This window comes from Macrobrachium nipponense, chromosome 7 (assembly GCF_015104395.2).
Source record: "Macrobrachium nipponense isolate FS-2020 chromosome 7, ASM1510439v2, whole genome shotgun sequence".
Taxonomy (NCBI): Eukaryota; Metazoa; Arthropoda; class Malacostraca; order Decapoda; family Palaemonidae; genus Macrobrachium; species Macrobrachium nipponense.
The window spans coordinates 22,457,977-22,470,991 of NC_061109.1; the positions used below are offsets into that span (position 1 = coordinate 22,457,977).

Sequence of the window (13,015 nt, forward strand, 5' to 3'; positions counted from 1 at the left end):
ACAAATCCATTACTGAGCCTTTTATTACATTTGTTAACAGACACCAATCATGGAAGAAGTTCGCCTGCTACTGTAAAGTAACACTCAAGTAAGTCTCCTGCAGATCTGGTGGCCTGCCATGTGGAAACTTTTACTATAGAACTTAAAATTTCCAGAGGATACTCATGTCTAACTAAAATAACGAAGCATAACAATCACATATGCAAACAGTTTTTCCAAATTCAAATTAAACTTTTTGTAGAAGTTATACGATAATAATAATTGCTGGAGTTTATAATATGGAGAAATTATAATATATACTATATACATATATATATATTATATATATATATATATTATATATAATATATATATATATATATATATATTATATATATATATATATATATATTATTATATATATATATATATATATATATATATATATATATTATATATATATATATATATATATATATATATATATATATATATATATATATATATATATATACTATATATATGATATATATATATATATGTTATATATATATATATATATATAATATATATATATATATATATTTATAATATAATTTATAACTATATATATATATAAATATATATATATATATATATATATATATATATATTATTTATTATATATATTAATTTTAATATATATTTATATTATATTAATATTATAGTATATACATACATATATTATATATATATTTTATATTATATTATTAATTATTACAATTAGATACATAATACATACATACTACATACATACATACAACATACATACATACATACATACATACATACATACATATATATATATATATATATATATATATATAATATATATACTATATATATATAAATAAAATGTTGTACAAGTATTGGAAATTATGTTACTATGTTAACTTACCTTACTTAATTCTTAAATGTGTGTTTCCAAATACTAATTTTAAGCTACCTATATGGCATTTTTTCACAAGGAACACTACGTACTGACATTGGCATCCATTTTTTTTTAAACAAAATCTGATATCAAAGAAAACTATTTCTTTACTATATTGAAATAAGGATAATTAACAATCATTTATTTGTGTGGCATATTTTTGTCACATTTGTTCATTATTTTTGTGTTAGTGTGTTTATCTCTGAGGTGATTTAAAACAATTGAAGTATAGACTATAGAGAAGGGAATACCTTGTAGAAGGAGCTGCATGTTCTCCAAGGAGACTAAAGTGTGTATCACTCCATTCATTTTCAGTCCTTGATTTTCTCTCTTCTCAAAAGTAGAAATGTAGGTTTTACTTGAATTGCAGCAGCTCCGTATTTGGTGACATTGGTATATTTTGCTGTTTTTATGTTTGTGATGTAGTGGACAGCATAGTGTTTCCAAATCATGGTTAGTTTGTATTTGCTATTTTGTTTAATGAGATGGTTTTAGATGCTGGGTTTGGTAAGCCAAGGAAATTGCCAGTTTCTGAAGTCTGAAAGACTTGCAGGAGAAATTATATTTTGTAGTAAAAATTTTTCTTGAGATATGAGTATTTTTGCCTAATTTTTTAAAGTTTATTTCGAAAGTAAATTGGTAAATGTATAAATTCTGGACCCCCATACATTGTGCAGTTAGGGGAGGGGGGGAAGACAGTTATGCAGGGGTTTTAATAGGGGAAAAGAAAAGTGAAATACTAGGATGTAAGTATCCTAACTTAGGGTGCTAGGCCAGTAAGCCTTTCCCTCACCCCCCCCCCCCCCCCTGCTACAACCTTAGCCTAGCCTGGGGCACTTTTTAAATGACTGCACCTAACCTAGGGCCACTGGGTCCTTGCCCTTGATAACTCCTCCTACCTTCCTGGGAACTGTGAATGTTAAAGTTATAGGATTTGATATCTAACCTAACCTAACTGTATGATTACATCTTGTCATAACCAGTGCATTCTCACTGTAGGAACTTTGATAAACATTACAGAATCAGATTTGTATTTAGTATTCAGATGTTTGAATATATCCTTGTATTTGCTCTCATATTTTCTTCCACCCACAAACCTAGTTTTCCCCATTATGGCCCCTCATAATTAGATGTTTGATGTTTCTTTAATTTTTACTGAAGTGGGATTAGAAAATGCCAAAACCAATTCTGCCAAAATAATCCAATGACATAAGTTACATATGTATCTGAATCCCAAAGTCTTCACAGAAGTTGATGGAACTTAAAACAGAAGAACCAGTCAGGTTTTAGCACTCTTGAGTCTAAACATCTACCAAGAACCTTTTTAAGTTTGATTTAGTCTAATTTTTTGGTAGGACTTGAGTATGGACTCTTACAATACTATTCATATTACAATGGAAGGGTATTTGGGATGCGAAGCGCCTCAGTGGCATGGTTAGTATGGTGTTGGCGTCCCACCTCGGTGGTCGCGGGTTTGATTCTCGGCCATTCCATTGAGGAGTGAGAGAAGTGTATTTCTGGTGATAGAAGTTCTCTCTCGACGTGGTTCGGAAGTCACATAAAGCCGTTGGTCCCGTTGCTGAATAACCACTGGTTCCATGCAACGTAAAAGCACCAGACAAACAAACAAACGAATATTTGGGATGCAGGATTAAATCATTCTTGGGAAATGAGATTTTCTGTATTTTCATAAACTTGAGAACATTTAAGTCGCTAGTTCAGTTTTGTGCAAAGCTTTTAGTCTGAATTACTTTTGTTAAAACGCCATTCAGATTGATGGAATGTGTTTTTACCGCATAGATCTTAAACTTTGTCTTTCTGATTTTTCCATTAGCTTAGCAAGAAAGCACCTCAGTGGCGTGGTCGGTATGGTGTTGGCGTGCCACCTTGTTGGCCGCGGGTTCGATTCTCGGGCATTCCATTGAGGAGTGCGATGTGTATTTCTGGTAATAGGTCACTCTCGACGTGGTTCGAAAGTCACGTAAAGCCGTTGAACTTGGTCCCGTTGCTGAATAACGACTGGTTCTATCCAATATAAAAACACCATACAAACAATTAACTTAGCAAGTGCTACTAATGCCTGAACTATTAACATGTGTTTACATGCATTAAAAAATGTGGTGGAGTAACTTCATTTTTTCATGGAAAGTGGTTGTCATTTCGTTGGATGGCATGATTCTTGAGAAAATTAAAAACATGTTTTAACATATATACATGGAAAGGTGAGGCTATTGTTTTATCATTGGCTGGCGTAATTTTTTGGATAATTAAAAACGGGGTTTATTAGTATGTAGTCTAACTATCATGCTAGTGTTTGAATCAAAGATAGCGTACGTTAGTCATACTTAAATCCTTGTGTAATTTTACCGTCCAAGCATAAGTAATTTATTTTATATGTTGTAACTATTTGAGTTTGCTACATGTTAGTTCCGGAATCTTTAGGGCCTAATTATGTTAGTAGTAAATGGTTACCGTACAACAAAGCAAACTTCGTAATTTAGTTTCAAGCAAGAGTAAATACTGATTTAGGTGATCTGATAAGTTGAGTAACATCATTTTACTTTAATGGAACACTGTTTTGGTTTTGTTAAAATTACATAAAACCAATGTAATTATACAAGAGGTTCAACAGTAGAGTTCCTGCAGATTTTCATTGTGCTAAGTAGTTTTGGGATTTCCAGTTTTTCTTGTGTGGGAAAATTTTTCAGGAATGGTCGAGTAATTTTATTGTAGGATTTTATTTACAATGGTTTGCGATTCAAACTTTAGCAAATAAGCAATATTGACATACATAACTCAAGTTTAAGGTTTGTCAAATATAGTAGACAAAGACATCGAGGAAAATGGGAGCTAACCTAGGACTGGAAAAAGGAAATTTTGTGGCTGTCATTTGGTAATACTTATTTTTAATGTTTTTAGCTGCTCGTGATAGTAAGTTCAGTGGTCTAGCAAAACTATTTTAGTAATTTATTTCCATAATGGGGTGGCGGGGGATCGGTTTTGATTTTTGTGGAAGGCTAGGTCTGATTTCCATTCCTTAATGGAGGCAAGAAAGGCTGTTCTATTTGTTTATGCTTGTAAAGGTAGCTCTCTTAATTTTTTTATGCTCGCAGAAATAGCTCGAATTTTTTATGCTTGCAGGGGGCTAGCTCTTGATCTCTGTGCTTGGCAGGGGATAGCTTTATTTTTTATGCTTACAAGGGATAGCTCTTGATTTTTTGCTTAGCAGGGGATAGCTCTTGATATTTTATGCTTGCAAGGGGGGGAGGGGATAGCTCTTGATTTTTTTATATCTGCAGAGGGGCAGCTCCTCAATTTTCTGCTTGGCGGGGGGGTAATTCTTACCGTCTGCTCCGCCAGCAAGTTATCAAATTTAAATACTTTCACTAAAAAGAGGGAAGTCCAAGGTTTCGTTTGATATATAAATCTAAGCGGCGCTAGGTCAAGTGGTTTAAAAATCAAAATTAAATTTGACTCACCTGAAAAAAACTAAGTCCCTCGACTTCATAACTCTCTCAAATTCCTCTTCAGACTGAGCTCTCGATTGTTCGTTTGTACGTTAAAAACATAGGAGTCATTATTACATGATCGACTGTATTCTACGTAGCAAGACCGTCACCCAAACGTCATAGTTTTTAACCAATGATGATTATCCACATTTTACTTGGGACTAGCATTTTAACAAGACTAGAATCACGTGACTTGAATACCGAATCAGGTGACAGTTTTACTAGGAAACTAACACTTTTTGACACAATTTCCACCGCTATTTCTTCAATCTTTAGAGAGCCATGGAGGCGTGTGAACCTTCTTCTGGTGCGGTTTCTCATTTACCATCTACTTTGACATCAATTTATGTGAATTTTCTTGCAAGTTCTTGTCTCAATTGTTATTTAAATTATAAAGATTTTGTTTTGCATTATTGTGGTAGCATCGAAAGAATAATAAAGTAATGCGGTGGCGGGATTTAAAGAGTCTGTTGCCTAAATACGGTCGTCGAAAGGATCAGTTTGTTGGATACTTGGCTCTTGCCTATTTTAAATTGTATTTTAAAGCATTGATTGGATCGTAGGCTCCATGCATTCTTAAAGATGGCAGCTCACCTTTACCCTCCAACCTAAATAAGTACACAACGAGTTTTAGGCTGTCTTATAGTTAATATGGCTGTGTAAAGGAGGGCGAAGCCCCCTTTTTGCTAGGTAAGGATACGGCTACTGGGTTAGGTTAGGTGGTTTAAGGTTAGCTGGTGCCCTTGTTTATTGCTAATTCTACACGTGCCATTATTTGTATGTTAAAACGATTCTTCAATTCATTCCCCACCCAAAAGCCCCAGTTTTCCACTGGGGGTCCCCCAAGATTGGAAAGGTTAACAAATAGGGTAAAAATACTTGTTCCGCCTCCTCCAAACAGTACTTCATCAGAAAAGAAAGTATTATGAAAATTATCAGTGGCGGAGCTATTGTATAGAATTACTGGCAGGGGATAGCTCTTGATCTTTCTGCTTTGCAGGGGATAGCTCTTGATTTTTTACACCTGCAGGCGGTAGCTCTTGATTTTTTTTTGCTTAGCAGGGGATAGCTTTTGATCTTTTATGCTTGCCAGGGGTAGCTCTTGATTTTTTACACCTGCAGGGGCTAGCTCTTGACTATTACTTTTTTTTCTTCTTCTTTTTGCTTGGCAGGGGATAGCTCTTGATTTTTTATGCTTGTAGGGGTTAGCTCTTGATTTTTTACACCTGCAGGGGTTAGCTCTTGATTGTTTATGCTTGTTGGGTTAGCTCTTGATTTTTTACACTGTATGGGGTAGCCCTTATTATTTATGCTTGGGAAGATTAGCTCTTGAATTTTTACACCTGGAGGGGGTAGCTCTTGACTTTTTACACTTGAAGGGGGTAGCTCTTGATTTTTTACACCTGCAGGGGGTAGCTCTTGACTTTTTACACCTGCAGGGGGTAGCTCTTGATTTTTTACACCTGCAGGGGGTAGCTCTTGATTTTTTACACCTGCAGGGGGTAGCTCTTGACTTTTTACACCTGCAGGGGGTAGCTCTTGATTTTTTACACCTGCAGGGGGTAGCTCTTGATTTTTTACACCTGCAGGGGGTATCTCTTGATTTTTTACACCTGCAGGGGGTAGCTCTTGATTTTTTACACTTGCGGGGGGTAGCTCTTGATTTTTTACACTTGCGGGGGGTAGCTCTTGATTTTTTACACTTGCAGGGGGTAGCTCTTGATTTTTTACACCTGCAGGGGGTAGCTCTTGATTTTTTTTTACACCTGCAGTGGGTACTCTTGATTTTTTCCACCTGCAGGGGTAGCTCTTGATTTTTTGTTCCACCCTGCAGGGGGGTAGCTCTTGATTTTTTACACCTGCAGGGGTAGCTCTTGATTTTTTACACCTGCAGGGGGTAGCTCTTGATTTTTTACACCTGCAGGGGGTAGCTCTTGATTTTTTACACCTGCAGGGGGTAGCTCTTGATTTTTTACACCTGCAGGGGGTAGCTCTTGACTTTTTACACTTGGAGGGGGTAGCTCTTGATTTTTTTTACACCTGCAGGGGGTAGCTCTTGATTTTTTACACCTGCAGGTGTAGCTCTTGATTTTTTACACCAGCAGGGGTAGCTCTTGATTTTTTACACCTGCAGGGGGTAGCTCTTGATTTTTTACACCTGCAGGGGGGTAGCTCTTGTTTTTTTACAACCTAGGGGGTAGCTTCCTTTGACTTTTTAAAAACACCTGCAGGGGTAGCTCTTGATTTTTTTTTACACCTGCAGGGGGTAGCTCTTGATTTTTTACACCTGCAGGGGGTAGCTCTTGATTTTTTACACCTGCAGGGCGTATTTGTTGAATTTTTACTCCTGCAGGGGGGTATGCTCTTGATTTTTTTTTTTTTTTTTTTTTTTTTGCTTGGCAGGGTGTAGCTCTTAATTTTTTACACCTGCAGAGGGTAGCTCTTGATTTTTTAAACCTGCCGGGGGTAGCTCTTGATTTTTTTACACTGCAGGGGGTAGCTACCTTGAAGTTTTTTAACCCTGCAGGGGGTAGCTTCCTTTGATTTTTTACCTGCAGGGGGGTAGCTCTTGATTTTTTCCACCTTCAGGGGTAGCTCCTTGATTTTTTTCCACCTGCATTTTGGGGTAGCTCCTTGATTTTTTCCACCTGCTGGGTACTCTTGAAATTTTTTTTACTTGCCAGGGGGCGCTCTTGATTTTTTTTATACCTGCAGGGGGTAGCCTGTTTTTTTTACACTTTCAGGGGTGTTTTTTTTTTTTTTTTTTTTATTTTTTGATTTTTTACACCTGCAGGGGGTATCTCCTTGCTTTTTTAACACTTGGCAGGGGGTACTCTTTGAATTTTTTTACACTTGCAGGGGGAAGCTCTTGATTTTTTATACCTGCCGGGGGTAGCTCTTGATTTTTTACACCTGCAGGGGTAGCTCTTGATTTTTTACACCTGCAGGGGTGGGTGCTCTTGATTTTTTATCACCTGCAGGTGGGGTAGCTCTTGATTTTTTAACACCTGCAGGGGTACTCTTGATTTTTTACGCCAACCTGCTTTGTAGCTCTTCCTTTTTTACATCAGAGGGTGTATCTTCTTGATTTTTTTAACACCTGCGGGGGTAGCTCTTGTTTTTTATGCTTGTGGGTTTGTTCTGTGATTTTTTACACCTGCTTGGGGGTTATTTTTTTGTTTTTTTTTAAACAGCTGCAGGGGGTAGCTCTTGTTTTTTTTTTTTTGCTTGGCAGGGTGTAGCTCTTGATTTTTTACACCTGCTGAGGGAAGCTCTTGATTTTTTACAACCTGCAGGGTAGCTCTGTTGATTTTTTTTTACAACCTGCAGGGGGGTAGCTCTTGATTTTTTCCACCAGTAGTTTGAGCTCTTGTTTTTTTACACCTGCAAAGGGGTAGCTCTTATGTTGTTATTTTTTTACACCTGCAGGGGGTAGCTCTTGACATTTCCTTTTTTTCCATGCTTTGGGGGTTTAGCTCTTTGATTTTTTACACCTGCAGTGGGTGTTTTTACCCTGCTTTGATTTTTTACAGCTGCAGGGTAGCTCTTTGATTTTTTTAACACCCTTGTGCAAGGGGGTTTTTTTTTTAGAGCTCATTGATTTTTTACAATTGCAGGGGGTAGCTCTTATTTTTTTTACACCTCAGGGGGTACTCTTGATTTTTTTCCACCTGCGGGGGGTAGCTCTTGATTTTTTACATTGCAGGGGTAGTCTCTTTATTTTTTTCACCTGCAGGGGGTAGCTTCCTTGATTTTTACACCTGCCGGGGTACTCTTATTTTTTACACCTTGCAGGGGGTACTCTTGATTTTTTTACACCCTTGGCAGTGGGGTAGCTCTGCATTTTTTTACACCTGCAATGGGGTAGCTCTTGATTTTTTTACACCAAGCATGGGGGTAGCTCTTTGTGAATTTTTTTCACTTTGAGGGGGTTTTTTTAGCTCTTTGTTTTTTTTTTAAACCCTGCAGGGGTAGCTCTTGATTTTTTTTACACCTGCAGGGGGTGTAGCTCTTGATTTTTTACACCTCAGGGGTAGCTCTTGGGATTTTTTACACCTGCAGGGGTAGCTCTTATTTTTTACACCTTGCAGGGGGTAGCTTTCTTGATGTTTTTAAAAACTCCTGCAGGGGTAGCTCTTGACTTTTTTACGGGACTCGCAGGGGGTAGCTCTTGATTTTTTCCACCTGCAGGGGGTAGCCTTGATTTTTTACACCTGCAGGGGGTAGCTCTTGATTTTTTACACCTTCAGGGCGTCTTTGTTTGAATTTTTTACTCCTTTCAGGGGGGTGGCTCTTGGATTTTTTTTTTTTTTTTTTTTTTGCTTGCAGGGTGTAGCTCTTTATTGTTTTACACCTGCAGGGGAAGGGTGCTCTTGGATTTTTTTAGACTGCGGGGGTACTCGGTTGATTTTTTACACCTGCAGGGGTAGCTCTTGATTTTTTACACCTGCAGGTAGCTTTCTTTATTTTTATACACCTGTTTTTTCCGGTGGGGGTAGCTCTTGATTTTTTATCACCTGCAGGGGTAGCTCTTGATTTTTTCTGCAGGGGGTAGCTTTTTCTTGATTTTTTTTCAAACTGCGGGGTAGCTCTTTGCTTTTTTTTTACACCTCAGGGGGAAGCTCTTGAATATACCTCAAAGGGGGTAGCTCTTATTTTTTACACCTGACTGGGGTAGCTCTTGATTTTTTACACCTTTTTGCAGGGGGTACGTCTTGAATTTTTTACACTTGCAGGGGTAGCTCTTGATTTTTTACACTTGCAGGGGGTTCTCCTTGATTTTTTTATATCTGCGGGGGTCTCTTATTTTTTTTAACACCTGCAGGGGGTAGCTCTTGATTTTTTTACCCTGCAGGGGGGTGTACTCTTGATTTTTTTTACCACCTGCAATTGGGGTACTTTCTTGATTTTTTACACCTGCAGTGTTAGCTCTTTATTTTTTTTAACGCCTGCCAGGGTGTTTTTTACTCCTTCCTTTTTTTACATCGCCAGGGGTGTTTTTAGCTCTGATTTTTTACACCTGCCAAAGGGTACTCTTGATTTTTTTATGTTGTGTTTTCTCTTGAATTTTTTTACAAACCTGCAGGGGGTATTTTGTTTGATTTTTTTTAACGGCCTGCATGGGGTAGCTCTTGATTTGTTTTTTTTTTGCTTGGCGGGGTGGGTGTAGGCTCTTGATTTTTTTTTTATTTTTTAACACCTGCAGGGTAGCTCTTGATTTTTTTACCCTGCAGGGTGGGGTAGCTCTTGATTTTTTTACCAAACCTGCAGGGGGGTACTCTTGATTTTTTTTTTACATTGCAGGGGTATCTCCTTGATTTTTTTACACCTGCAGGGGTAGCTCTTGTTTTTTTGGATGTTTTTTTTTTTACCCAGCAGCCAGTTGTAGCTCTTGAGTGTTTTTTACATACCTCATGCTGGGGGTAGCTCTTTGATTTTTTAACACCTGCAGGGGGTAGCTCTTGATTTTTTTACACTGTAGTGGGTAGCTCTTGAAATTTTTTTACAACCTGCAGGGGTTAGCTCTTGATTTTTTACACCTCAAGGTGTAGCTCTTGATTTTTTTACACCTGCATAGGGGGTAGCTCTTGATTTTTTACACCTGCAGGGGGTAGCTCTTTTGATTTTTTTACACCTGCGGGGGTCGCTCTTGATTTTTTACCACTTTTTGCAGGGGTAGCTTCTTGAATTTTTCCACTTGCCGGGGGGAAGGGGGCTCTTGATTTTTTATACTGCGGGGGTAGCTTCTTGATTTTTTTTACACCTGCAATGGGGGTAGCTCTTGATTTTTTACACCTGCAGGGGGTAGCCTCTTGATTTTTTACACCTGCAGGGGGTGCACTTGATTTTTTACACCTTTGCAGGGGGTTAAGCTTCTTGAAGTTTTTTACGCCTGCCAGGGTGTAGCTCTTCCTTTTTTACATCAGGGGGGAAGGGTGTAGCTCTTGATTTTTTTTTTTTTTTTTTTTTACACACACCTCAGGGGGTGCTTCTTGGATTTTTTTATGCTTGTGGGTTTTAGGCTCTTGATTTTTACAACCTGCAGGGGGTATTTGTTTGATTTTTTTACAAGGGGACGGCGGGGAGCTTCTTGAATTTTTTTTATTTTTTTTTGCTTGGCAGGGGTAGCCTCTTGATTTTTTACACCTGCTGAGGGTAGCTCTTGATTTTTTACACCTCAGGGTGTAGCTTTTCTGATTTTTTGAAACACCTGCCAGGGGGTTTAGCTCTTGATTTTTTTACACCTGCAGGGTTTTTTAGCTCTTGATTTTTTTAACCACCTGCAAGGGGTAGGGCTCTTTGATTTTACAACCACAGAGTGTAGCTCTTGTTTTTTACACCTTGCAGGGGGGTTTTTAGCTCTTTGATTTTTCCACCTGCAGGGGGTAGCTTCTTGATTTTTTACACAGTTTTTTAGTTGTAGCTCTGAATTTTTACACCTGCAGGGGTAGCTCTTGATTTTTTACCACCAGCAGAGGTGTAGCTCTGATTTTGGGGGACACCTGCAGGGGGTAGCTCTTGATTTTTTTTACCACCTGCTTTGGGTAGGGGGCTCTTGATTTTTGTTACATTGCAGGGGGGTTAGCTCTTAGATTTTTTTACCACCTGCAAATGGGGTAAGCTATTGATTTTTTAACCACCTTGCAGGGGTTTTAGCATCTTGATTTTCTTACACCTTGGGGGCAAGGGGTAGCTCTTGATTTTTGTCCACTGCAGGGGTTTTTTAGCTCTTGATTTTTTACCATTGCAGGGGTAGCTCTGATTTTACACCTCAGGGGGTAGCTCTTGATTTTTTTTAACACCTTGCAGGGGTAGCTCTTGATTTTTTTTACACCTGCAGGGGGGTAGCTCTTGATTTTTTTTACACCTTGCAGGGGGTTAGCTCGTTGAATTTTTTTACACCTTGCAGGGGTAAGCTCTTGATTTTTTTTACCACCTCGGGGGTAGCCTCTTGGGGGATTTTTTACACCTGCAGGGGGTAAGCTTTCTTGACTTTTTTAAACACCTGGATGGGTAAGCTCTTGGTTTTTTTAACACCTGGGGCATGGGGGTAGCTCTTGATTTTTTACCACCTGCAGGGGGTTTAGCCGCTTGATTTTTGTACACCGCAGGGTTAGCTCTTGATTTTTTCACCTGCAGGGTAGCCTCGTTGATTTTTTACAACACCTGGGGCAGGGGGTATCTCTTGATTTTTTGACACCTTGCAGGGGTTTTTAGCTTCTTGACTTTTTAACCACCTGCGGGGTAGGGGGCTCTTGATTTTTTTTACACCTGAAGGGGTAGCTCAGGACTTGTTGAACACCTTTTTTGCAGGGGTAGCTCCTTGATTTTTTCACCTGGGCGGGCGTATTTGGTTGAATTTTTTTACTCCTGCGAGGGGGTAGCTTCCTTTTTTTCTTGATTTTTTTTTTTTTTTTTTTTTTCTTTGGCAGGGTGTACTCTTATGTTTTAACACCTTCAGGGAGGGTTAGCTCTTGATTTTTTAAACCTGCCGGGGTAGCCTCTTGATTTTTTACACCTGGGCAGGGGTAGGCTCTTGATTTTTTACACCTCAGGGGGGTACTCTTGATTTTTTAACACCTTGCAGGGGGTTAGCTCTTGGATTTTTTCCACCTGCAGGGGTAGCTTCTTGATTTTTTCCACCTCCAGGGGTAGCCCTTCTTGATTTTTTCACCTGGGCAGGGGTAGCTCTTGAATTTTAACACTGCAGGGGGAACTTCTTGATTTTTTTATACCTGCAGGGGGTAGCTCTTTATTTTTTACAACTTGCCGGGGTAGGGGGCTCTTGATTTTTTAACACCTGGCAAGGGGGTAGCTTCTTGATTTTTTACACTTTTTTTTTTTGCAGGGGTTAGGCTCTTGAATTTTTAACACTTGGGCAGGGAAAGCTCTTGATTTGTTTATACCTGCCGGGGTAGCTTCTTGATTTTTTTACCCCGCAGGGGGTAGCCTCTTGATTTTGTTACAACCTGCAAGGGGGTAGCTCTTGATTTTTTACACCTTGCAAGGGGGTTTTTTAGCACCTTTGAATTTTTACAAACCTGGGCATGGTAGCTCTTGATTTTTTCCGCCTGCAGGGTTTTTTTGTAAAGCTCTTCCTTTTTTACATCAGAAGGGTGTAGCTCTTGATTTTTTACACCTCAGGGGGTAGCTCTTGACTTTTTTTCTTGATTTTTTATGCTTTTGGGTTTAGCCTCTTGATTTTTACACCTGGGGGCGGGGGTATTTGTTTGAGTTTTTACAGCTGCCAGGGGTTAACTCTTTGATTTTTTATTTTTTTTTTGGCTTGGCAGGGTGTAGCTTCTTGATTTTTTTACCACCTGCTGGAGGGTAGCTCTTGAATGGGGTTTACACCTGCAGGGTGTAGCTCTTTGATTTTTTTACACCTGCAGGGGGTTTTTTAAGCTCTTGATTTTTTTACCAACCTGCAGGGGTAGCTTCTTGATTTTTTACACTGCAAGGGGTGCTTCTTGTTTTAACACAGCATTTTTTAGTGGTAATCTCTTTGATTTTTTAAACCAACTGCAGGGGGTGCTCCTTTGATTTTTTACACCTG

At 38.6% G+C, this 13,015-nt stretch overlaps 1 protein-coding gene across 1 annotated transcript; it reads right to left on the bottom strand.

Annotated features, from left to right (window-relative positions):
- Positions 1-5,583: 5,583 nt before the first annotated feature.
- Positions 5,584-9,874, bottom strand: LOC135217553 (basic salivary proline-rich protein 1-like). The gene is made up of 2 exons (XM_064253520.1): positions 9,870-9,874; positions 5,584-6,436 (listed from the first exon to the last, which is right to left on the bottom strand). The coding sequence occupies exons 1-2, from the start codon at positions 9,872-9,874 to the stop codon at positions 5,584-5,586; spliced, it is 858 nt and encodes a 285-aa protein (XP_064109590.1).
- Between the last annotated feature and the right edge of the window lie 3,141 nt (positions 9,875-13,015).